This window comes from Pithys albifrons, chromosome 19 (assembly GCF_047495875.1).
Source record: "Pithys albifrons albifrons isolate INPA30051 chromosome 19, PitAlb_v1, whole genome shotgun sequence".
Classification (NCBI taxonomy): domain Eukaryota; kingdom Metazoa; phylum Chordata; class Aves; order Passeriformes; family Thamnophilidae; genus Pithys; species Pithys albifrons.
The window spans coordinates 6,094,049-6,119,590 of NC_092476.1; the positions used below are offsets into that span (position 1 = coordinate 6,094,049).

General features: G+C 46.8%; 1 protein-coding gene across 1 annotated transcript in view; it reads right to left on the reverse strand.

Moving 5' to 3' along the window:
* The window catches only part of CACNA1G (calcium voltage-gated channel subunit alpha1 G), a 146,107-nt gene that overhangs the window by 42,349 nt on the left and 78,216 nt on the right, over positions 1–25,542 (reverse strand). The window contains exons 10-21 of the mRNA XM_071573326.1: positions 24,963–25,114; positions 24,252–24,437; positions 22,995–23,109; positions 22,134–22,289; positions 17,962–18,030; positions 15,110–15,203; positions 14,334–14,518; positions 13,754–14,200; positions 8,105–8,205; positions 6,857–6,980; positions 3,906–3,974; positions 2,844–3,028 (exon numbers count right to left, since the gene is read on the reverse strand). Coding sequence (XP_071429427.1) covers positions 2,844–3,028; positions 3,906–3,974; positions 6,857–6,980; positions 8,105–8,205; positions 13,754–14,200; positions 14,334–14,518; positions 15,110–15,203; positions 17,962–18,030; positions 22,134–22,289; positions 22,995–23,109; positions 24,252–24,437; positions 24,963–25,114 — 1,883 coding nt within the window. The remainder of the gene's footprint in view (positions 1–2,843; positions 3,029–3,905; positions 3,975–6,856; positions 6,981–8,104; positions 8,206–13,753; positions 14,201–14,333; positions 14,519–15,109; positions 15,204–17,961; positions 18,031–22,133; positions 22,290–22,994; positions 23,110–24,251; positions 24,438–24,962; positions 25,115–25,542) is intronic.

Consider the following 25,542-nt stretch of genomic DNA (forward strand, 5'->3'; position numbering starts at 1 on the left):
AAAAATTAGCAAAGGTTGTAATATAATAAATTAGAAGAGAGTCTATGAAATGACTATTTGATACCACGATGGTATGAAAAGTGAATAATTTATCTCTCTGCTTTGGAAGTCAAAGCCCAGGCTCTGTAGAGAGTAAAACAGCACTGACGTCCACCCACATTAAATCTGAATACATTTTCAATTTTGATTTCTCTTGTATCTTAAACTAGAATACTTGATCCCAACAACAGGTTGAACGCATTAGGAAGGAATGTTATTGTATAAGCAATCCCTTTATTGGCTAAAACATCAGAGGGTCATGGAAATATCTTTAAATGTCACTCCTTTGTGAATTTATTTTTGGAATTCTGGTCATAAAGCTGAGCTCAAATCCTCATGGATTCAATTTGGAGGCTGATAATCAATCATGCAATCAAAACCCCATGATTGGCACACAGGTCAGTTTTTTTAAATGCCTGGGCTTGTGTGCTGTGTAAAGCAATAGGGTTGTTTCCATGGGAGAAAATCAGAGACAGAATGAGGGAAGTCTTTTGCAAGAAACCCCCTTCCAGACCATCAAATGGGAAAGCCAACGCAGAGACAACAAGTGCTGTCACTGCTCTTGAGTTGAGTGTGACACGCAGCTGTGGCTTGGCTTCTCACTGAGGGTGTCCTCACAGCAGCCCTGTCCCTGAGTATCCCCAGAAAGGGAGGACAGAAGGAGCGGGGTTTGCTTCTCTGTGGTGGGAGTGGAGCACTTTCTTGGTCTTTGTCCTGCATCTTCTCAGTAAAGAGAAACACTGTCTCGGCCTCCACAAGAGACTTCACCCAGACACAGGGACTGGAACCACAGTGTGCAGAGGCCTCAGGTCACCTGTCCCAGCTGTCATCCCATGTTGATGCAGCTGCACATCCCAGGCAGTGACGGTGTGATCCCCACACCACTTGCCGCAGCCCGTGGCAAAGGCAGAGCGGGCAGCATGGGCAGAGCGGGCTCAGGGCAGCCCAGATGTGCAGCACAGAGGCAGATGGGTTTCCACATGAGGAGATTTATGACTTACTGAAAAGCCCCCAGTTTGATGGCTGCTTTTTCATTTCCTACAAATCTAATTACAGGGAAACAGAACTGATTCTGAACATATTTAGAGAATAGGCTTGTTGCTGTCTTTTTTACGTTTCCTTTGTAGTAGAAAGCAGCATGTTGGCTGAAAACATTCACATACTCTCTTGAGAAAACATATCAAATGCCAACAGGAATGGAATAGCAATGGGAGAGCCTAATCCTGAACATGCTCCAGATGGTAGGTCTTCCTCCTGCCTGCAGTTACTGAGTGGATTATTCACCATAAGCACAGATTTTTCATGCACATAGGTGCCTACAGAGAAAGGCTCCAGTTAAAAAAGACCCAGGTCCTGGCCAGGCAGACCTACAGATCTACAAAGAAACATACAGGGCTTTTACCAGGTCAGACAGGTCAAACTCTAGCAGGACTCAGCACAACCCAAATGTCTTTCTCTAGATCCGATTTAACCAGGGAACATCAAAAGAGAAGCTTGCATTTCACAGTTCAGAGATAGGAAATCAATCCTTCTTTTACCCAGAGCTAAACAGATAATTTTATACGTTTTCTTAACAAAGGTCAAAATTCAGCCAAACCAGAAGAGCAGAGCAGAGCATATCCACCCAACCAGCAACTGGGCAGAAACTAGCTGAGAAACAGCAGTTGACATGAGATACCGGGGGACATATGAATTCAGAAAAGTCAGAACTGGATTCACATAGGAAAACAGTCTCCTCACATGGTGAGGGAGCTGAACCATGCCAATGGTGCTAGCTGTCCAGACAACAATTATTAAAACCAGCTCATGTCATAAAACTCACCAGACACAAAACACACAGCCCAATTGAACAGAATGTCTTTTGTAGCTGTTGAAAATATTTGAAAGATATATGTATAGGCATGACCATTGTTATTTAGCCTTATTATTCACATAGGAATAGTAAAACAACATCTTCTATCAGAAGCAGGGTCCTATTTTCTGTTCTGAAAGAGGAAATCCTGACTGAAAGCGAACCTTTTATGAAGGAAGCAGCAGTAAGATATGACAGGCACAAAAAGATGCTTTGAGCACCAAGGTTTATTAGCTGCTGCATAACAAGAGCGGTAACAATAGTATTAAAGAGTGACTGCATTTAGCATGGAGAGAAACCTTCATGCCTTGGGGTACAGGTCACAAACAGATGCCTGTTTGGAAGGGGCTGGTCCTTGGGCACATTCTTATCGAAGAGGAGCCTGTCCCTGGAGCATGGAATACTGCCTGCTGGCAGAGATGGTGGACCAACTTAGCAGGACAATGGCTTTCATTTTGCCTGGGCCATTTTCAAAATAAATGTCTCTGTAAAATTAATGGTGAGCTGGGGGAAAAAAAATTCTATGTTAAGCAACAGTTGAGTCCCTGCTTCCTTAAAAATGATCTGCCACCTGCTTCTAGTTTCTTTCTTTGTTATGAAAGCCATTGACTGCCTGAAGGAAAAGGGAAGAAGAAGCTGTTAAGCTGCACTTTACACAGAGCAAATGAGAACACAAATAGCAGGGGATGTGTGTTTTAATGAGCAAAGAGGCATTGATCAGTTTACTATTGCACTTGGGGCTGGTCCCAAAACGCAGCGACACCTGGAGCTCCTTGTGGCTCAGCAGGACCTGTGCGTGCTCATTGTCTGTGGAGCCACAGGAGCTTGGAATAACACCGGTGACAGACACTGTGACCTTGTCTCTCCTGCCCCTTCCCTTGCACAAATGCTCAGTCTCTCCTTTGGCACACATGTCCTACGTTCCCTGAGGTCTTCCTCAGCCTCTACTTACCTCAAGGGCCGCAGTGTCCTCAGCAGTCTCAGCACCCGCAGCATCCCCAGGATTTTCGTGCCGCTGTCTGAGACCATCGAGACCAGGATGTCTATGACGGAGATGAGAACCAGCACCCCATCCAGCACATTCCAGCTGCTCTTCAAGTAGGCTTTCTCCCCAAAACACAAGCCCAGTGCCACCACCTGTCCGGACACCAAGTTGCAACAAATTATAAGTATCGCATCTAATATGTTTGTTCCACTTAGCAACCTGCTGAGAATGCATTATTTACAGATACAGGTCTGTGAGTCCATTTGCTTCCTGGTCCAGGAGCCTAATTAGACAAACTAGCAAGGTGTTCTATTGAAAGAATTATGAAAATACCACTGCAGAATCATCCCAGGTTGTCCCTTAGAGGTGATGTACTTTTAATGCAGATAAACCCACCTGCACAAAACTGTTCTTAATACGTTTAGCTCTAGCATAAAAAAAAATTGATCTTATTTTATTCCTATAGACTGCAGGAGAGAAGGTTCAAAGTGGCTGACCTGAAGCAATCATGCACAAGCTTTGCAAATAAAGAAACTAGAGAAACTTTCCACAGAAAGAGCAATTGTTCAGTGAGATGATTATGAATTACACAAGAGAGATTTACAGCAATGGGTTTCTGAGCCTCCTGCCTCAAATCCAGCAAAATGTTTCAACGTGCTTAAGTCTTTTCCACCTCAGGAAAGCACACAGAGGCTTAGGTTGTTGAGGACAACTGGCTGTTGAAGACAATGGGACTTACATGCATGGTTGAAGTCAAGCGTGCGCTCAAGAGCTTTGCTGAATAGGGAAGGATTGCTGAATTGAAGGATCCCATTGCTCATATAATGGTGTAAATCAAGAGGAACTTCAGTGAAATTGTTCTGATATAAAACGTGCTCAGAATAAGGCATGTGGTGGGTATTTGAATGTGATTCAGAGAGGAAAATATATACCTCACTCGCAGCTGGTAGACCTAGGGGTTTTGTAAGTCCACCGTAATAAAAGATCACTAATATAATGCAGGCACACTTATCCTCCAAATTCATTTACCTTAACTGTCATCTCAGTCAGGAAGATGACTGTAAAGATGTAGTTGGAGAGTGTTAGGAAAATCCGTTCCTATGAAAAAGAAAATGAGAGACAATGTTTTATAGCCTGCTCTCTGCAGTTGAACATTTCCCCATGCGTATTTAGGCAGTTGATAACTGTTCTCCAGCTTCTGTGCTGAAACAAGCCTCGGACTGTTTGCTCATAATGAGGAGAAAATCCAAATATTTAGACAGTAACACTGTGCATGTTTCAGCACTGCCAGTACCCGGCTCTGTGTCAGCACCATGGACAAGGGCAGCCGCCCGCACCTGCCTCCAAAATCCTTCTATTTGCCTCCACTTCCCCCCTCCTCTGCAGAAACAGGGAGATTATTTCCCCCTTAAAACATGCTTGACAAATCTCTACCTGCCCCATACCTGCAGACGTCATTGCACAGTGTAAATATCACTGAGCTCCCAATTCTCCTAGAAATTAAGTCAATATTAGAGTGGCTAAACTGTGAGGCAGAAGGACCCATGGGATGCTGAAGTGCAACTGGCATGAGTTGTCACAGCTCCAGCAAAGCCAGCAAAGCTCTGGGGTTTTATACAAGCTGAGACCTGCCCGCAAAACGTTGATTCTCTTGCCCCAAGCCACAGACTAGACCTGGCATGAAGCCCAGCAGCCTCATCTTCCTGTCCCCTGCACTATCCACCAGACCATGTCATCCTCACTGCCACTGCTCTGCAATAGCAGCTAGTGATTACAGATGGGACCATGGACTGGTTCCCTGCCTGTAGTTAGCAGAAACCTATCTTTTTAATGATGATCATTAAATAAATTACACTTTTGCCTAATCCCTGAACAATCTCTGATTGCCTGTACTGAGAAATGGACAGCAGAAGGTGGATGCTGGAAGAAAGATGGTGTGTGCGCATGTATGCATACAATTGAACCAGACCCAGTTCTGCTAATAACAAATCTGGATTTATTTCTTCCGCTCCCTACAGAGCAGTCCCATAAGAGATGCAGATCTCTTGCTCAAAATGAGATGCAATTTAAATAAGACAAAACACCTTGGCAACTCTCACACTTGCCATTTCATGATTTACTGAAAGTGACTCAGGAACCACACAGTAGCTTGTTTCCATACCGGGTCCGTAATTCATTAGGTCCTAGACCTGCACTGTGATTGCATGAGTGGTGATAGGAAACATGTCTGGCCTTTAGCTGACTGCCACACAAAGGACTGGGTAGGGGGGCAGGCAGTGGGCAGGAGGGAGAGAGTAGGGACCTGCTTGTGGAGCTGGAGATAAAGCAGCACTAGCGCAGAGGAGAGACGGAGGATATTGCATCCCTCCCTGGCAAGCGTGCGGCTATTTTGAAGGATAATCTCCCTGGCCCATGTCATGCACTCTGCAGTGGGGAGCGCATGCTGGGTAGCAACAGCATCCCCTGTTCTGATAAGCCAGCTGAAACTGGGACAGGGAAAGAGAATTCACTTGAAGCAGTTAGAAAATCCACAGCTCAGGGAAGCAAAGAACAATTATTTTAAACAACTCAACCTAAACTAACTCTCTCAGTTTTCAGATTAGAGCTCCATCAGCACATGCAGGGCCCATGCGCTCCTCCTAGCTCCTCTGCCCCACCACTCAGCATCCCCCTTCTCCTCTGTGGCTCTCAGACTGTGGTCTGGCACAGCTCCAGCCCCAGACGACCCATTTTGGTTCTCTTGGTTATAACCTGATGGTGATGAACCAACCTCACATTTGTCTCTGTCTCCTTTCCTCTCTGCACTCTCCCAAAGCCAGGGAACACCACAGCTCCTCTTCCTCTCCCATATGAAGTACTGATTTGCGTGCTACACCTCTTTGCTATGGACTCCTCTAACTTACAGGTGTCACCCCATCCCCTTCATCCCTGGATAACTAGAGCTCCTTTCAGAGCCAGCCTTGATGAGTTGTGACTCTCAGGAGTCACAGCAAGGAGCTTGAAAGACAAGTTTGTGATTCCAAGGGACATTCTTAGGGTTCCCCATTTGGGGAGCAGCAGGGTGATTCTCCCTGGCTGGCAGGGAGTCCTGCTCTCTTCTTGCAGCTGTGAGTTGGTGCATCATGGTAATGGAAAGAAAACAATGGATTTAGGGGAGGGACTGCTGGGCAAACTGTTACAGTAAGGAGGACTACTAGGGAATGCTTAAAATTGGCACAGAGCAGCAAAGACTCCAGTTTTGAGGTCTTACATTGAAGATCCACAAAAATGAACAGCTTGACACGCCTACATCAACAAACCAGGATTCTTTACAATTGCGATATGAGCAGTCTTGTGCGATACATCAGCAAAAGCCCATCACATCTCAGGCCTAATCTATGCTAAAATAAAAGAGCAATAGATGATTCTGCCCCTCTGATTGATGTGTGTTGGTGCTGTGAGGGTCTGGTTTTAGGGATCTTACGTAGCGTATTAAAACAAAGCGGTTCAGAGAACTGGCGTTACAGTGCCTATATCAATTCAGGTTTTCTGGTGTCACAACAAAGCTGATACACAAAGGGGAGAGAAGAATATGAAATGAACAGTTTCCCCCATTCCCTTCACACCACACATACATGCCCGTGGTGAACAGATGGAAGTAGCGAACATTGTGTTAAGAGAGGAAAAGTGTTTGAAGGTTTCTCAGAGAAGGGAACTGAGACAGATGTCATGCTATGTCATGTGTTAAAACCTGGATCATACTTCCAGAAATGGGATATTGGATATACTGCAGGCCACAAGCTCTGCTCTTACGCTTTGAAATGAGGCTGGGTAGGCACCATGAGAGCTGCTGTAAGTAATTCAAAGGATACACAGGGGGTGTTGGCATTTCCCATTTTAAAAAGAGGAAGAAAATGAGACCAAGTGCACAGCAGTAGGATCCAAGCCATGGGTGTTTGCTCCACAAGGAGCACATAAAAACCTTAATCTCAGAAACTCACAGCACTGTGAGGCTCGATTTTGGGTCGTTCCATGGCAATGGTAATGCAGTTCAGGAAAATGATCACCAAGACGACATGATCAAACATCTTGTGAGTGATGACTTTATTGCACATCAGACGGAATCTGCCGAGAAAGAAAAGGAAAAAAAAAAAGAGTAGACACAGACTAGCTATTAATGCTTGACTGGCTGGGGAGCCACACAGCAGCTCAGTGCATGGCAAGGGAATTGGGTGCTTCGTTTGCAAAGCAGATGAGCTCCAATCTCCCAATCCCCTCCCTGGCACAGCCACACACTGCGGGCAGATCGGGGCATGAAAAGAAAAGGATCCGAGCTACGGAACTGGGCCACAAATTTCAAGCCCTGATAATGTTCGTAGTGGGGTTTGGGTCACTCGCAATGGAGCAGCTGCTTCCACAACTGGGACATAGAACCAGGTTTGGATATGACTCCCTACCTGGCTTCCAGTGCTTGGGTTTAGCTTAAATAAAGGAAGAAATACTCCCAGTGAGCCTGTAAGGGTTGAGCGCACATGGAACAAAGGGACAGAAGCTATTTATTGTGACAGATGGCTGTACACTGACCCAGGATTTATAATACCGTATTACATTTCCCAAAGTCTGTTTCTGAAAATCTCTCTAATCTTCGTATGAATGAACCTGAACGCTGTCCAGGGCCCTCCAGCTTGAACATGGGAAACCCTCTCTGCGTGTGGGTGAGTGTCCAGAGGGACGCGTGTGAGAGCCCAGACAGCCCTGGCATGGCCAAACTTTGGGAAAGGCAGAGCCGTGGGCCTGCAGGCAAGGAAAAGGTGTTCTCTGGGAGAGGGAGCAAGGGAAGTGGGAGGTCAGAGAATTCCAGCTGAGAGGCAGTTTGAGGATGTCAAGGACTGTCTCTTGCTGTGGTGTAAGTATGTGGCAGAGGCAAATTCAGATTTTTCTGCTTAATGCAGCAACTCTTCCCTGTGCTCCAAACTCTGCATACTCTGTGAAGTGAAAAACTTGCAGATCACTGGCATTACTGCCAAAACAAAGGATGAACGTGATGAAACTGCAGCCATGCCCACCCCAGAAGAGCTCTCTGCAGCCAGCAGCTGCTTGCTGTCCCCCCCCCCGACTTCATGCTCTGGCAGGGAAAGGGCTAGAAGTTTTGTGGACTGATATACAGAGACCCATCTAGGGCAGATGAGCTACTGTAATGAGGGCATCTGTGCCCAGCACACCAGCACTGCCCAAGAGTCCTGCCTTACCTCGAGTGAGGGGCAAAGATGTAGATGGACCAGGCGTCTCTCTCTTTGCAGCAGGTGGGGAGCCGAGCTCGTAACCAGGCCTTCATACGGTCCCTTTTGCTCTAGGAGGAAAACACACAGACCAGGAGGAAAACACAAAGACAACTGTTGAAATAATAAACCACCAAAATTTTCAAGTGAAGGACTCAGGGCAGTTTTTCACTGAACACAAATCTCCATGTGCTCAGTAAAGCTGAAATAAAATGATCTCCCCCCAAAAGACCCCGCTGAGCAGGGGAAAGAGCTCTGGCAGCTAGGTGAGGGCTGTGCCAGTACTGCAAGTTCACGGGGTTTGGTCTTGCTTCTACTTCTGCACGGTAACTGTGTCTGGCACATGGTTATCCAAGAGGACAAACCTGACAAATAAAATCCTTGCCTAAAGGACTGATAACCCACTTTGATCACCATCAGTCCCTTTAGATACTCATCAGATGCTTGCCTGGATCTTCTAAGGTTTTCTGAGGTATTTTTGTGCATTTTTTTCTTGTTTGGGTTTTTTAAAAGAATATATAATGTTTATGTCAGGGGTTATAAGGGGAGAAGAGGGAGGAATTTCTGCTGCAGGCTGGGGCAAGCCCTGTGTCCATGCACCACTGAAGAAGTCATTTGAGACCTGAGTTTTGATCCAGGAACACAATGGCAAGCATCTGCCTCTCATTCAGCATGAACAGATTAGATGGGAGATTATGAAGTCAGAAGGGAACATCGTGGCCAGCCTGACCTGCATGAACATGGGCCATCCGATTCCCGCAAATTAATTCCTACTTGAAACCACAGCACATCCTCAGCCACGCATACTTATGCTATAGACTGTCTGCAAGGTCGTTTCAGGTCAGGAGGGCAGACTGCAAAAGCCTTGGACAAAAAGTCAACTGAAGACACCAAAAAGTGGACATCAAGGGGAAGCTTCACCCATCTGCAACAGCCTCTGACTTCAGTTTATCACCTTCTCATTCCTAGGTCTCTGAGGGAAAGTTGGGATCTTTAATCCCATTGACACTGCAGCATTAGCACCCCGTGCGCAGACAACACTTAAAAGCCAAGCCAACATCTTGCCCAGCCCACAAGGGCTTTCCCAGCCCTTCCACATCAAAGCACCAAAGATAACCACACAGACCAGTGCGTGCAATGTCAGCTCAGTGCTTTGCATTTACAGATAAATAAAAACCAATCCTTGATCTTTTCATTACACTTATTTCTCTGCTACCACCTGGGCTTGGATGGGCAGACCTGGGAACGTGCCTGCATGGGCTCTTTGAAGTTTCTTCTAGAGATGTTCAGGGCCATGAGGATGCAGAGGGGTGTGAAGGACAGTGCAGGAATGGCCACTCACACCCCAGGAGCACCCACACCCTGGGACTGAGGAACTTTTATTTATTTCATCTTTGAAACAGGGAGTGGGGGGATTCATTTGGAGCCAAATGGTTCACACTTGGAGTAGTCTGGACTGTAAAAATGGAATTTCTTAGGGTAATTGAGTGGAATGAAGGAAGCCGTTTCTGTTCCTATAGGAACCCACCCAGGGGTCTGATTAGTGATAGGGAATAACTAGTGTGGAGTCTGTTTAAATGAAAGCCCTTGGTGACAACCTGAACACTTCAGAAAACGAAAATCACTTTTGGAAAATAATATGAAAAGTTTAAATAATCATAGAATCATAGAATGAACAAACAAACAAACAAAAAGTGAGATCTTTCTATCCTGCTCCTTCAGCCATCCATCCCTTCCCTCCACTTCTACACACACACAGACCACACACCAGTGGGGTTTTGGTTGTCTTGGATGTTCTCACATCCCTATTCCAGCTGCAGGCAAGGAGTCAGAATGGCACCCTTCTCTCTAAATTGTATTTAATAGAGCATGCATCCTTGGGGTTGTGTTATCCCTTCAAGCAGCCTAGTTAGTTTAATTATCCATAGATTTAACAAAGGTAAATAAATGGATAAAAATTGGGTGTCTGCTCAAAGTTGTGGTGAGAACAGTGACTGCTATCCCAGCCTCTGGACATGGAGTAATAGATGCAACTTGGTCCAGTTCATTCTGTGAGCTGGAAGGTTTCCAGAAGTATCTATTATTCAAAGCAGTTCTGGTACTTATCAAGGGGATTTGTAGTGAATGGTAATGCGTCAGCAGCACAGAATGCTTCTTTATATTCCTTTTGTCCAATTTTAATGCCAAAGATATTTTGGGGGTTTGGCTAATTGTTGCAGCTCGCAGTTCATGGGCTAAATCAGATAACAAAGGCAAAAAGTGATCTTCCATCATGTCTCTCTATTCAGTGAGTAAGAGAAAGGGCAAGCACCGGGGCTCAGCCCAGGATGCTCTGTGCAGGGCCAAGTACATCCCCAGGAATCTAAACTCCAAGTAATTACTCCAGATTTTGACTAGTGGAACAGCACAGTCCAGTTAATTTGAGCCAAATGTGAGACATTTGTGAAATAGACCCTGAGTGTTTCCAGCCTAAACCCCATCCAATACTTTCCCAGCAAGGTCCAGGCAGGCTCCGAGTGCTGACAATGGGGCTGATTGCTGTTTAAGCCTGCATTATGTTCAAAGTGATATATCAATTATGGGGCTCAAATCATATCTATTTGTTCATAAAACACACCTGGACAGGATGAATAAAGTTGTGGGGGGAGAAGAAAACTACTCTTTAATTCAGTTGCCAGTGACTTAGAAAAAACCTCTCCATCCAAAGCCCCCACCACAGGTGCCAGGACATGGGGAGATTCTGAGTGCTAACAGGCAGCAGTGGGAAAGGAGCCCCTCAATCCCACAGCAACGAGAGCTCCTGATAAATAGCTGTCTTTTTTTTTAGGAATTTCAGATATTAATGTACTTCTGAGGGCAGGATGAAAGGCAGTTGGCATTAAAAGATGACTGATGCACCCCTCAGAGTAAGGGAGAGGCTGAGACTTATAAAAGATTTATTATAAGGATGGGGGAACTGCTGAAAAACACTCTGTGAGCAGCAGCGGACCTCCAGGCAAGCTGGAAGCTGCATGGAGGCACTCAGGACCTGATTATTTAATTTTAATATGCAACAGGGACAGGCTGGGAGAGTTTGGGAGTAGTTGGACCACATGCCACAGAAAAGAAGTGGAATAGGCAAAGGGAAAGGCGCCGCAATCACAAAATTCAATGCATTTTTGGGGAGGAGGGGACACATTTGGTTGCATATTCAATATTTTCCTCACTTTTTGCTCTGAGCTCTCAGTAATTTAGGTGGAAAGCACCCAAAAGCATCCAAAATCCAGCAGTCGGAAACAACAAAGACCTGGCAGCAGATCCCTGATCCTGGTCACAGCCACGTGAACCCAAGCAGGCAGTGGATTGCTCTCTCTGTGAAATTTCTTCCTGTCTGCAGTGATTTCATAATTCTGGGGAGCAGAGCTACCAGGGGCCTGATTCTGGCCCCCCAGAGGGATGGAAATTCAGAATAAGCTCATTGAAGGCAGTGGAGCAGCACTAATATAGTGGGAGCCTGGGAAATCCAGATGAAGCTTTTGCACTTCCTTTAATTTCTGCACAGAGGCAATCAAAACCAGACAGCAAGGAGGGATGTGAAGCTTTGATGCAGAAGAGCATATTTAGGATTACTTTGATCTGAGTAACAGTTGAGCTCTTCTCTTCTTTTGTTGCCGGGCAGTTTTGTATTTAATTTTTTCCATTTAAAATGCAATTTTTTTTGCCTGACTTTGTCAAGGCTGACTTAGGGACAAAGCACCCCCCCCAATGTCAGGAGGGAATCACAAAGGGAAGCTCCACAACCTAGGGGCTCATTTTGCTAATCTAAGCAATATTTTCTGATCCATCTGGTTTAGTGATTTTCAGTGAAGACACATTTCGGAGCATGGGGAAAGGCACCAGCCAGCTGCTAGTGTCCAATTCGTGGCCATACCTTGGGCTGGGGCACAATTTATTTACCCTATTTTGTCTGTTCTTACCCTAGGAATTTCCTTTTCACCACTGCATGGGAAGGGATTGAGGGATTTTTGGTCTGTGGCCAGACCTCGGTACACAGAGGATGACATTTCATTTATTCTAAAAGTAGTTGCCATAATAACGATTAAAAATCTTATTCAAGAGCTTATTGTCAGCACTGGCTGGGGATGGGGACTGGGTGGGACAGGAGAGGAGGGACAAGTCCCACTACACCACATCCAGAACAAGGGGGGCTGCTGGCTTCGATCCTGTGAGGGGAAAGGAAGGGACCAGTGGGATTTTTGGACCAGGTGAGCTGGAAAAAGCAGCAAATGTTGGAGGGGAAAAAAATCCCTAGCTATCACTAAAGAGCATGGTCTCTTGATCACTTTTAATAGTGTTTTTTCCTAAAATAATTGCTGCTCCTTTTCTTAAAAATTTAATTCATTTTATGGAAGGCAAAAACCAGGTTAAGACAATCAGTAAAAATCCCAAGCTGAGGATCTATACTGGAGATGTAATGGGATAATGGCTTTTTTTAAAGGGAGTTCACAGCTGAATGATTCCATTCTGCCAGCACTACTAACTCTCTTTCTTCTCCCATAAGGACCAGAAGGACTCTGGAGTCAACGCTGCCTTTTCCATCCCTTCACATGATCCCAATTCCATTTTCATTCAATAAACTCAGTGTAATACAGTAAAATCATGTCCACAGGCTGCCACAGAACAGCCTCTGCTACCATCACGTGGCTCTACCCAAAACCCATCTGCTCCACCAGCACAAACAGTTACCCCTGCCCAGGGATGACACATCAGACCATCACATTTTTAAGCCTGAGAACTTGGTATAAAATCAAAGAAAGAGTTAACCTTGAAAGAGCAGGAAACACTCCAAAACTAGCCCAGGGACATCCCAACACACATCTGACAGCCAGGACTGTGACACTCTGCTACCCAGCTCAAGCCCTGCTCTGCCAGCCATGCAAACAACTTTGGAAAAGCAGCCAGATTCCTTTTATTCCCTTAAGATACAAACAACCATGTGAAAAAAACCAAAACAAGAACCCTTGCTTACAGTCTTTTTAGCTAATATTTCCTAAATGGTTCTTTCAGGCCCATGAAAGAGATGCTCATTGGCAAAATGCCTCTTCAGATGGAAATTAATGCAAAGCCTCTGAAATTACCACTGTCTCCCTGTGACTAATGCCACCATGGGAATGGGGGGCCAAGAAATTTCCTTTCCTTGCCTGTTGATGTCAATAGAAATTGTTTGCTGCTGCTGTGGGGACAGAGAACTGAATAATAGTTGGAAAGCAGGGAAAGTTACTCACTTTGCTATGAAGTTTTTTGAAAAACAATGAAAAAATAAACCCAGAAAAGCATATATTTCCAACAGATAGCCTTCACTTTTTAAGTTTTAGTGGAATGTGGGTAGTTTTGCCCTGATTTCTCCATCATGAGCCATCTGATACTTCACTGAAACACTTAATATGATCCCAATCCATTTCTGACAGCATCCACTGCCCAAAGGCCTTCTGGGTGACTCTCTGTCTGGTCTGGTGATGATGGTGAGACCTAATCCTGACAATGGGCCATTGCTTTGCACCCACTTGTGTGCTCCCAAGACAGGGGCAAGCATCATTTTGACAAAAAAGAGCCCAAAATGAACATGTGGCATTTCCTTACCATGTTGCCTTCATCATCACACTCATCACCATCTGGGTGGGGGTCATCCAAGTGGAGCTGGTGCAGCAGCAGGCCTGGAGAGGTCTTCCCATTGCAGTCCTGGTGTTCGGAGGCAGAGGTTCGGGTGCTGTGCATGCTGCTGGTCCGGTACAGGGAAGGCACCTGCAGGGTATCCTGGAGGTCGAAGGACCCTTTTGTTTCCAGTGATTCCATGCGATGAGGCAAAGAGCCATTGAAGCTGCCGGCCCGGCTGGAGTGCTCCTCATCCGAGCTCTCCCCTTCCTCTGAGCTCTCCTTCCCCTCCCCGGAGAGGAGGGACCTGCGCTCGCCACTCTGCCCTCGGCGTTTGAGGCTGGGGGCCCGGCCGATGCTGTTCCAGCTGGAGCGGCGGCTGTTCCAGCTGCTGCTGGCACGCCAGGGACTGTGCGGGGAGCTGCGGGTGCTGGGCTGCAGGAAGGACAGGGACAGAGAGAGCATCAGCCCTGTGCCACTCGCCCCGTGCCAGGCTGCTGGGGCAGATGGGTGGACAGACAGCCCCACGGACGCACTGAACATCCGCAGGAGGAGGTGATGCGAGTACCGGGGACTTGAGCTCATAGATGGCGGGGTCCACAGAGACGCCGCTGGCCCGGCGGGACTCATAGCCCTGCGCTGCGTCCCCGAACATGGCACTCTTGGGCATGGGCATTGGTGTGGCAGCGGTGTGGATGATGAGTGGCGGGGTCAGGCTCTTCTTCAGCTCCGGGTGCTCGCTCAGGGCCATCACTGGAAGACACAAGCAGGGTTTTAGGTGGCACACCTCAAGGGGCACATCTACAACCTGCTCTCCGGGCAGGCAAAGCAGCTGCATGAGAATGGCTCTGCTCCAAGCACCAGGGGGATGTGGGCCAGAAACCCTACTGGAGAGCTGGGAGCCTGTCCTTCAGACTGGCAGGGGGATGTCAGAGAGTAATGGGATCAGGTGCCAATGGGATCAGGTGTCAGTGGGAGAGGAGAGCAGACAAAGAATGTCATCTGCTGTCCCTCAACCCCCAAACCAACAACCACCAGCTCCAGCCCTGGCAACCTCCTTCCCCTTGCCTGCTCCCTCCATCCTCCTTTCCTATGGTCCTCCTGCAGAGACACCTCAAAAGCCTAGACCTTGGCTTTGGTGGGGAAATTACAGCTCAAATGCAATCTTTCCCTGTCTGCATCCCAAATTCCCACCCCCATCTGCAAGCCTGCTGCAATGTCAAGTAAGCCACAGCTGGGATTACAGCATTCTCTCCAGGAGGGCTTTTTCCTTTTGGACACATTGTCTTCACAGCAAATTGAGGTTTCTGTGGAAGGGCCTGTCCTCCTGGGGTTATTACTCACAGGCTGGATTTGACAAGTTTTTCTTAAGTCCTCCCTCCTCTTCCAGGCTGCGGGGGAAGAGATCCCCCTCGGAATCGGACTTGGAAGCATCACCCTGGAGCAAAACAGAGGGCTTCAGCAAGAGAGTGATAGGACACAGTGCATGGACATCCCTCTGCAAAAACGGATTCCCATCTCCAACACCACACCTACGGATCCACTAAACTTCGTACCACAATGCAACACCACCTTTCACAAAACGATGCATGCACAGGTTTATACCACAGACTAATTAACCTCCTACCGGAAAGATGGATTGCCTCTGGCTCCAAACACGGTCCCAGAAAGGGATCAGAAAAAACCAAACCATTGCTTAATTTTTACTGCTGGAATTGCACATGGGGCAAATATTAGCAAAGGACAGATATCTGAGGAGCAATTTGTGGACAAATGACCCTAATAATGTCTCCATGTCTTAAAACTCCCTGTGTGTGGCTCTTTCTACTGATGGAGCAATCCAGAGTTCAGAAAGGGCACAAGGGACCCCAGATTTCCAACATGACTAATGTGCATGTGTCGATAGATGCCCCATCAGCACCAAGAGGATCCAAGTGGCACAACCCAACATCAACTGCCATGACTGGCCATTCGCCTCCCAGCTGCCACACACAAGAGGAGCAGAAGTTTCGGGGATTTATGCTGGATTATTTGAGGAGTTTAAATTCTGCTGTATCATTTCAAACATCGGAGGTTGAGCGAGAGCTGCCTGGTCTGACAAGTGCCCATCCTTGGGCAGAGCGAGATGACGTTTACCACTGCTCACAGCATGGTGCCCAGGCTTGGTCTTGTGGCACAGACCAGATTAGGGATGTCCCTGTGGGTCACCCTGATTCTGTCCATTAGCACTGCAGAAAGGCACTTAGGGTGTGGTATAGTCAGGATACACCCAACGGGCAGTGGTGCTCGCCAGAATAATTGATACCCATCCAAAAAGAGGAGGATTCACAGCTGAAACCACTGCTCTGGCAAAGGGCACCAATCCCTGTCACAATGGAGGAGAGATGGGAAGAGAGGGGAGATGCTGGGATGGGAGAAGCCAAGCAGACCCTCACTTTAGCTGTGAGAGCCCAGGAGCCCCAGAAAACCCCACCAAGGTTAAGCTGCATCCCCTGGAGCCCTGGCCAGCACTGCTGAGGTTTGGTGCTCGGGTATCTGTTGATTGAAAAATTACAGAAGGACCCCAGTGTAGAACAGGAGGAACAGATGGATCCAAAACAAGTCAGTGCCCTGCACCTCAAAACCTCTGCAAAACCCCATAAGGGTGAGCCCAATACTGTCCCCCTATTTAGTGGGGTTACTAAACTGTTAAATACACTTTTTCCAAGCAGACTGGATACTCAGACACATTTTCAAGGCAAAAGAGAGTGTGACATGAAGTGTTGGCTCAAAAATTTCCCCTCCTGATGATCCAGGACTTCTGTGCTATTCAGGGAAGCTCATCCTGCAGGACGCAGCCTGAGAAGGTCAGGAATGCACCTTGCAAGGGGGAGCAGTAAAGTCAGGCTGGCCTGTGCTTTGCTGGAGTCAGACCCGTGTCTGTATGAGCAGGGGCTCCAGCTGGCTCCAGGTACACTCCCCACGGAGACTCGGCCTGTTAGCGGGCCTGCCAGGAATTACTCATTCTCCCTAATGAGTTATTAAAGAGAAATAAATAATGGGAAGAATTTTACATGATTTGTATTCCTGGAGTGCTCTTTAACAGCCCAAAGGAAAGTTTTAAGGGGGCACAATGAGATGAATGTTGAGATGGAAAAGCAGAGCTACATGGGGACTTCCCACCCCCTTCCCCAGCACCAAACCCCACGCGTCTGGAGGACAGTGAACTCCCAAACACCACGTGCCAGACTCAGTATGGTGCAGGCAAATATCTCACATCTGGGGCTGCTGCCCTTTACCTGTTCTTGCACTCCCAGTTTGCCTTTCTGGATAGAAAAGGGGTTAGGAGAGAACAGGGAGTTAAAATCCTTTCGGGAAACGAGGGTATGTCAAGATGGACCAGGCAGTACAACGGCTAAACCAGCCTGTACCAAAGGGGACTGACACACTGGGATACGAGGGGAAAGGGCTTTTGGGCTGAGGGAAAAGCCAGGCTTCTTGGAAAGGACAGAAAGGGAAGGGAGTGGTAAAGAGAAAGACGAGGTTGGCAAAAGGGTAAGGTTTGGGGTGTGCTGCACTTTGGAAATCCGTGGCTTCCTCCGACCTGAACGGCACCACTTCACATCCTGGCTGCGCTGCAATGTGACATCTCACCGGCAATCCCAGCATTCCAACCAGCCTTTCAGAGACACACCACGGCGCAGCTGCCGCCACCCTACCCTGTCCTGCAGAGCACGGGGCTCCCACACACAAGTGTCCACAAACAGGCTTGATTCCAGGTCCCTTCACTCCTGGGCATCCTCCTCTGCCTACATGAGGGAGCTGTGGCAGGCACGCTCAGCAATCAGCATCACCGTCCACATCCCTAGGGAAGTTCCCAGGATGTGACTGTGCCATGGAGAGGCTGTCACAGCCCCGTGGGGAGCCGTTCCCAGGGCAGGCATCCAGAAAGGGGTCAGCAAGAGCTGTGGCCACATCAGCCACTCCGAAGCACCCACCTTAATTTACCTGGCTCCCTCAGAGAAGGAAGGGACTTAAAATCAGGGCTGACTCAACAATGAGGATGACTAAAAAAGGAAAGAAAAAACAAAAACACTCCCCAAACACCCAAATAAACCCCAAAAGAATGACAGCTACTACAATGAGAACAGCATCACGGTGTGTGACCAGGCACCATGAGAGACAACCACGGTGGCAGTGGGATGTACCGTACATACCCCCGACGAGTCGACAGGCAGCTGAATACAGCTTAACTGCCCACTCGCATCTTCTCGCTTGGAGATCTCCTAAAGGAGAAATGGGGGGAGGGAGGGGGGAGGAAGGGGAAGGTGGGGTTCAATTTTCACAGTTTCAACAGCAGGACTGAGTGGGGAATCAAAAAACACGTGAGAAGAGGCAGGGAAGGAGGAAGGAAAGGAGGAGAAGGGCAGTGTGAGGCCATGATGGACAGCTGGGCTGGGACACCTGCTCCATTTCCACTCAGGAAGAAGGGAAAGAACTCAGATGGAATTAAGTCCTTTGAAGGGACCAGCCTTACCTTTAAATTAAGTGTTTCGATCAGAGCTTGCTTCAGCTCCTAAGTGATAATTGTGCTAATGAAACACCATCTAATTATTGAAAACATGATATTTTTTTTTGCAGCTGTATAATAGCATCTTTATTTATTACACCTTCATTAAGCAGCAACGGAGGCTTTTAATGAATGTTTGATTAACACAATATCAGTGCTCTTGCAGCCAGGTGAAATACCTAATTTAAGGAGAGACACACAATCTGCTTTGAGGTCAGATCCGTCCTCAGCCCTGTTAGTGGAGACACTCATTTAAATCAGCAGTTTAAACCAGGAGTCTGCAGGCACAAGGGCACAGCCTTGTCCCAGGGTGCTTTGCCGTATCAGTGGCCCCAACATCAGTTCACAGCACCAGAAGTCAGCCTTTGGAAAACACACATCATTTTCCACCTTGCTGTGTTTCCCCATCCTCAGGGGCAGCTCTCCCACTGTTCCTCACTTTTCAGCAGTGCAGCTGCCCACGGGGCTGGAGGAGGTTACATGCTGCAGCAGAAGGGCATAGATAGTCCCACCAGCTTAATTTCTTGCCTCCAGGGCAATGGATATTTCCTCTGGTTGCTAAATGGTTACAAAACTCATCCCAGCCTAGGCTGCGATGAAGATTTTAAGAAGGACTTTCCTACAATGTGGTGGACACTTAACTTAAAGTCTTTGCTTGTAACAGAGAGAGACATGGAAAAGCTATTGAAAGAAAAAAGATGGAAACTTTTCCTTTCCCAAGGAAAATACTACTGAAACTGGCAGGAATGCATTAGGCAAGGGATGCAAGAAAAACACCATCCAAAATTTCTACTGTATGAGAAGGGACTGTTCCCTCTGGTGGAAGCCCAGAAGAAGCCAACATCCGTATTTCTCCAAGGATGCTACCTCCAAAGAGCAGGAAGTGTCCTGCAGAGAAAAGGATGGGGAGGCTGGGGGACCTGGGTGCCAGGAAGAGAGGGGAGCACAAAGGAAGGGAAGGAACAAACCCAGAAGTGAGAACAGACTGGGGTATTGGGACACAAACTGGGAGGAATACCAATGGCAGAATATACTTTGGAGATAATACTATTAGGAAGTCCCACGGGAGAGGAGCTTTATGCTTGACTAAGAGGAGTCATTCCTTGCTTCAGAGTGAAATCTCTAAGGCAGGGACCTGATAGTCAGGCAGCAATTTCTAATTAGCAGCTTGATCAAATGGAGTTCCTTGCTCACCTTCTCCGCACCAACACCAGGTTCCAGTTAAATCAGGAAATGTGCCATCAAAAATAACCACGTGGCATAGAGTCCTGCATATGCCTCTTGCAAGAGAGAAGCAGGTTACCAAATAAAAGCGAAAAAAGGGGGAAAAAAAAGAAACTCAACCCTGCAAAATATATTGTTCCATATTTAAAGTTTGGAATAAGTTCTTTTAGTTTCTCAACTGCTTATATACATCTGCTGCCTGGCAACTGAGGCTGCAAAGCCATGCACTAAAATTAACGAGGTGCTTGCAGATTGAGGAAAGGCACTCAAGGACCAGGGAGATAAAGGCAGCAGTCCTAGGATTGTGTTTCAGCCCAGAAATTTGAAGGAGAATGGAAAAACAAAAAAACCCCAAACCCAACAGAGAAGAGTCAAGAGCAATCACGGGAGGGAGATGCCGGGTTTTGTTTACAGCGAGAGATGATCTCTCTATTAATTCTGCTTAGCAGAGGATCCTCTGTGTGCTGGCTTGCAAAAATAAGAACGTGATCTGTTCGCAAAGCTACACAGCAGCAAAGCTGAATAAACATAAACCAGCAAGGCCCGACCTCACTCCTGACCTCGAGAGACATTTGCTCCCTGCCTGCTGCGGGAAGCTCAGGTTGAGCTGAGGGATCTCTTGGTCCCATTGCACTTTACTGGAAGAATGTGGAGAACTCAGAATAACGAGGATGTGGAAGGAAGATTATTATTAAAAAGCCATCATCAAAGCCCAAGATTTAAAATAGCACATTAATCAAAGTCACAAATTAGAGAAATACGGTGCAAGTTCATTAAAATTGCCACAGCTAAGCAGGACTGGCAGAGACAGTTTGGTCTTCAGAGGCTGCAGGATTCTGGCCCCTGTGCTCACACCTCAATGCTGGGGTGAGTATCATTGCCTTCAGGCTGTCTCAGTGCTTTCCCAAATCAGTTACTCCTTGATTTACACAGCACTTAAAGCACACTTGCAGCTTACACAGATATGAGGGAGCTGGCTTGGACCAGCCTGGCACTGCCCTGGCAGAGGAGCTGCAGGGGCAGGTGATGGGGCAGCCCTGCTGCAGAAAACAGCCAAGAGCAAATCTGGGAGTGCTGCAGGCAGTTCCCTGACTCCAGGGTAGACATACCCACAAGGACACAGTAAGTGGAATAAAATCACAGCACATCAAAGCCAGTGCATGAATTTAGAGGGAGCTGCACCATGGCACAGCTGGCCACAAAGCGAGCGTGGGATAAATTGCTGCCCAGGGAAGAGGCACGCGGCAGCGGTGGAGCGGGAGCATGCCGGCAGGAACGCTCTAGCATGGAAAACCAGGCTGAGCCAAGGAGCAGAGGTGTCAGCCTCCCTTGAAGGCCAGGGACTGGCAAAAGGGCTGCCGCATTTAAAGGCTGAGTCCTTTTCTCTGCACAGCGGGTGCAGCAGATGATCTCCCACTTTGGTGACCTTCAGAGAATCAATTTGCCAGACAGAACAAAGGTTGGGTTTCGCAGCTGTCACTACGAGCAGACAAGGAGCTTTGTACCTCTTCTCACTCAGGCAAGGGAACATTTTGCCATTTGGGAGAACCTGGCAGTGATCTTTCCTTTGGCTGAGTGGTGGTGGGCGATTTACAGACAGAAACAACTACAACAATAACAGTTAAAAAAGAAAAGTACCAACATGGAGAGAGATGATACAAAAAAAAAAAAGAAAAGAAAAAATATTTCTTCTTGCTATCTCCTGGGATGACTCCATTAATTTAACTCCAAACTCTGCTCTAAAAATAGTAATGATAATAAAAACAGTTCTGTTCATAGGGTGGCAGGATATTGTAATACATATGCAACAAATCTTAAATAATATTTAGTCACTCTAGAATGCTTATAAAAATCAGACAGTGTGTAGAAGGCACAGCCTATACAAGCAGATCCCAGTGAGAACTTCTACATTCTATTTACCTCTGAAATCAACCCCTTGGGCAGGGTGTAAGGCTCCCTTCCCCTTATGGATGTTCAGACAACTTTTGCAGGAGTGTGTGGACATTGCAGGTCCCCTGCTCTGAGGGGCACTTGGTGACATGCTCACTCACTCCAGGTTGGACAGTTGGAAACTGTCTCATGGAAACTCCCAGCCCAAGGAAGCAGATGGCAGAGACCAGAAATCATGTACTTTGAAATATGCAGAGCATTGCAGGGCTGGAAACAGGAAGAGCTCCATGAATGCGTACCATGAAAAAAGATAATCGTGTCACTAATCTCTTCCCAGCCTGCGTAAGTTTTCAGGAGGGGCCTTTAATCTGGCTGACAAACACGGTGAAAACTGTTTCAAAGAGACTGTCAGAGCAGTGATCCCATCCGCAGTGCCTGACTCACTGCTCAATTCCCACTCCTGCATTAATGCTAACAATGCTTTTCATTTAAGCCCTTCATTTAGAGGGTTTGCTGTATTAAATTGCACCATGGCTACAGAAAAGAAAAAGAAGAAAAAATAGAAACAGGACCTAATATTTTACCCCACTTTTTTCCTGTACCACTCTTCTCAAGGTATTGCTGTCCATCTCAGAAATCAAATTCCAGGATCTGGAAGCCCTGAAACTTTAGAAGAAAGCAAAGGCACAAGTGTGAGGACATTACCTCTGTCTGGAAACCCTCTACCAGGATGGCGACCAGCAGATTAAAGAGAACATAATTCCCAAATGTCATGAGAGCAATGAAGTAGAGAGCAGCCCAGGATGAGGTGGATGCCATGCCATTGTAAAGGACCTTGTTCCAGTCTTCTTGGGTCAAAATCTGCAGAGGAAGAGTATCAGGAATAAGGAGATGATGGAGAACAGCATGCTGGATACCCACACTCTGGACAGGCCACACAAGCATCCTGGTTTTGGGGTATCCACTGTAGCTCTAACCATCAGAATATAAATCCAGCCCAAGTCATCTTCTGAGCCAGAGAAGAGACAAGACCAGAGCAACTGTGATTCCCAAGCTACTGATAAGGCCACTGTGCAAACTGCCCCTACTCGCCCCCACGCCCATGGATGTGCCCAGCCAGAAGGGAGCGAGTGTTGCATTGCTCAGACCTTTCCTTTGGTCAGCCAGAACATCTCAAAGTCCTTCACAGATCCCAGAGTTACAAAGCCCCAAGCTGCTAGAACAAAAAACTGCACATATCAACTATAGGCTTAAAACAGATTTCATTATTTGTCAAAATATCTCTACAAAAGGTCTTGATCTCCTCCTCTCCATCCTCACCCACCACACTTACTTTCACACACCCAGCCCATACTCTGCACATGTAAGAACTTCCTGCCTCAGCAGCCCTTCCTCATCAGCTTTCTGATTTGGCCTGGAAAAGCATCTGAAAGCCCCCATGTGGTATTGGGTCACCTCTTTTCCACGAAAAGAAGCTTCACTAAGCTCTGCCAGATGCTTTGGAAAACAACCACAGTCTTTGCAATCCCAAAATGCCCATCAGTTGTGGCATTTTCCATTTTGTACCTGGAAAACGGTGACGATGGCCCAGAGCAAGGAGTCGAAGTTCTTCCTGTCGGGCAGTGTGTCGCCGTCCCGCTCCGAAGCGAACTTACAGCCAAAGAGGTGCATCCCCAGGATGCTGCACAAGATGGGAAGCAGGGGCTCACAAGGGGACCACAATACAAACCACTAAGGATACAGCAGGGCTGTCTCCTCATTTTACCTGGGCCATTCCTTTTCTGTTTTTTTTTTGTTGTTGTTGTTGTTGTTGTAAAGATTAATCCTTTGTTCACTGAAAAACATGCCTTGAGATCAGGCAAACCAGTTGCGAATTTAGGTCAAATCTGTCAAGGAGTTTCAACCAAAAAGTATGTCTGCTCCTTCTTTTTCTTCTGCTTCATTTTTTTTAAGTCAAAACATTGCCTTTCAACATTTTCTAAACAAAATGTTTTGACTTTCTGTTTTGCAATGACACATTTTCAGCAAAATATGCTTCAATTGAATTAGGAAGACAAAAAGGGCTTCTGTGAAATGCCTGAATAAGACATATCAGGGGACTTGAAGCAGCTTTTTCGATTTTGACAAGAGAACAGAATACCCTTCATTATAGATAGATACTAAAAGAATAATCTGCTTTTCCCTGCTCTCTGCTAGTAACCTGAATAATCAAATTATTTACAGCTCTGCTGAGCACCACAGCTGCAAATGGCAGTTTTGGAGTGAAACATCTTACTGGAAGAAAGGACATTATTCCATGGAAGAGACTGGCTTTCTCCAGCCTTCCCACTGCCTGGATTGTTGGAACACAATAGCTGGCTGTAGAAAGAGACAGGCTCTTCTCAAGATCTAAACCAAACTCTAAAAATATGGGGTTGTGCCAAACCTATTTCTAACATTTCCACTTCTCAGAAGAGGCCATGCAAGAGCACAAGCACCACCACATCTGACTTTTTTAGGAACATCACCCTCGCCTTGTCAGTATTTTTAGCACCAGGCTACTCAGTAAGTAATGGGACGGGTGTCTTGGGGTGATGTCAAGGAATGGTCCAGCCTGAAAGATTTTCCTTGTAAATCATCTTGCAAAGATAAATGTCTCATTTGGCCAACTAAGATAATTTAGTCAGAGCAGCAAACCACTGCCAGTGTTGGCCAGCAACGCTGTTCATGGGACCATTCAGCTCAGCTATGTCCTGGTACAGACTCTGCCATCTCTTCATGCCACCACGCGATTCCAACTAAAAGCTCAAAGCAACCTCATGATGGGGTTTGGGAAGTGCTCACCTAAAGATGAAGATGAAGAGCATCAGCAACATGCAGAATGTGGCCACGTTGTCCATGGTCTTCATGAGGACGACAAGCTGGCGCTGGAGGGCTGGCATGAAGCGGACCAGCTTCAACACCCGCATGAGCCGAAAGGTGCGCAGGACCGAGAGCCCTCCGCCTTGCTGGCCCACTATCTCCCACACACTGAGGAAGACAAGAACGGTCAATGCAGGATGACAGGACAAAGCCTAATGCAAAGGCATGGAGGAAAGGACGGTGAAATTCAGAGAGAAGAGGGGTGCAAAGTGGGCAGCAATGTGCTGCCAATGCCACAGGGATCTGGACTCCATCCAGGCTTGCAGAGAACAGAGCCCCACTTGAGTGTCAAAAATATGCCTGCAAATCAATGGCTGCAGCTGTAGGGGCAATTAAAGCCTTTGCACATGCCAGAAGACCAGGAAAGATACTTAATCGGGCACTGGTTGTACCATTTGGATCTTAGACCTTCCCAGGACATCAGGACTGATAGCTTTTTGCCTGGGCCTCTCTCTAAAATGACCATAAAATAATCCCAAGGTGTGTGTTAGCAATCGTGTCTAAGTGCATTAATTTACAGAGAGAAGTGTAAAGTGTCACAGCAAGGTATTTATGCCCAGTCTCCATTACTTTCTGTTTAATTAAACAGCCAAATGAGGAGAAACACACATAAAGAAAGCTCAAGGTTTGTACCTAATCACCACAATGATCCCATCAAAGATGTTGTATGGATTCTTAATGTAGCCAAAAGGACCATAAACAAGAACTTTCAACAGCATCTCCAGGGCAAAGAGACTTGTGAAAACAATGTTGCTGATCTCCAGGGCATTGGTAAGTTCCTCTGGCTGGGGAAAGAAGAGAAGAAAAGGCAGACAGTAAACAGCACAGCTCTATATCCAAAATCACATGTGGAAACACAACAAGATGCAATACTGCAAGTGTGAGAATACTGATGCTAATGGTGTGGTGAGAGAATGGCAACAGCTCACTCAAAACCCAGGAGACAGAAGAAAAATACTATCAGAGTATTTAAGGTTTAGAAACCAGTTGTAAATTCAGCAGGTAAATCCAGACATGGACTTCACATTAATCAGAGCTTTACTACCACCTCAGGAGGTTTATGCAGAAGTGGCATGTATTGAGGCTTAATGCTCTGACATCCCCCAACTGATTCTCCTGGTGCAGAAGGGAAAGTTGGACCATTTTCTCACATAAATATCCCTTTAGGGCCTGAATTTTATTTAGTAGCTCACCAAAAGATTTGAACAGAGAT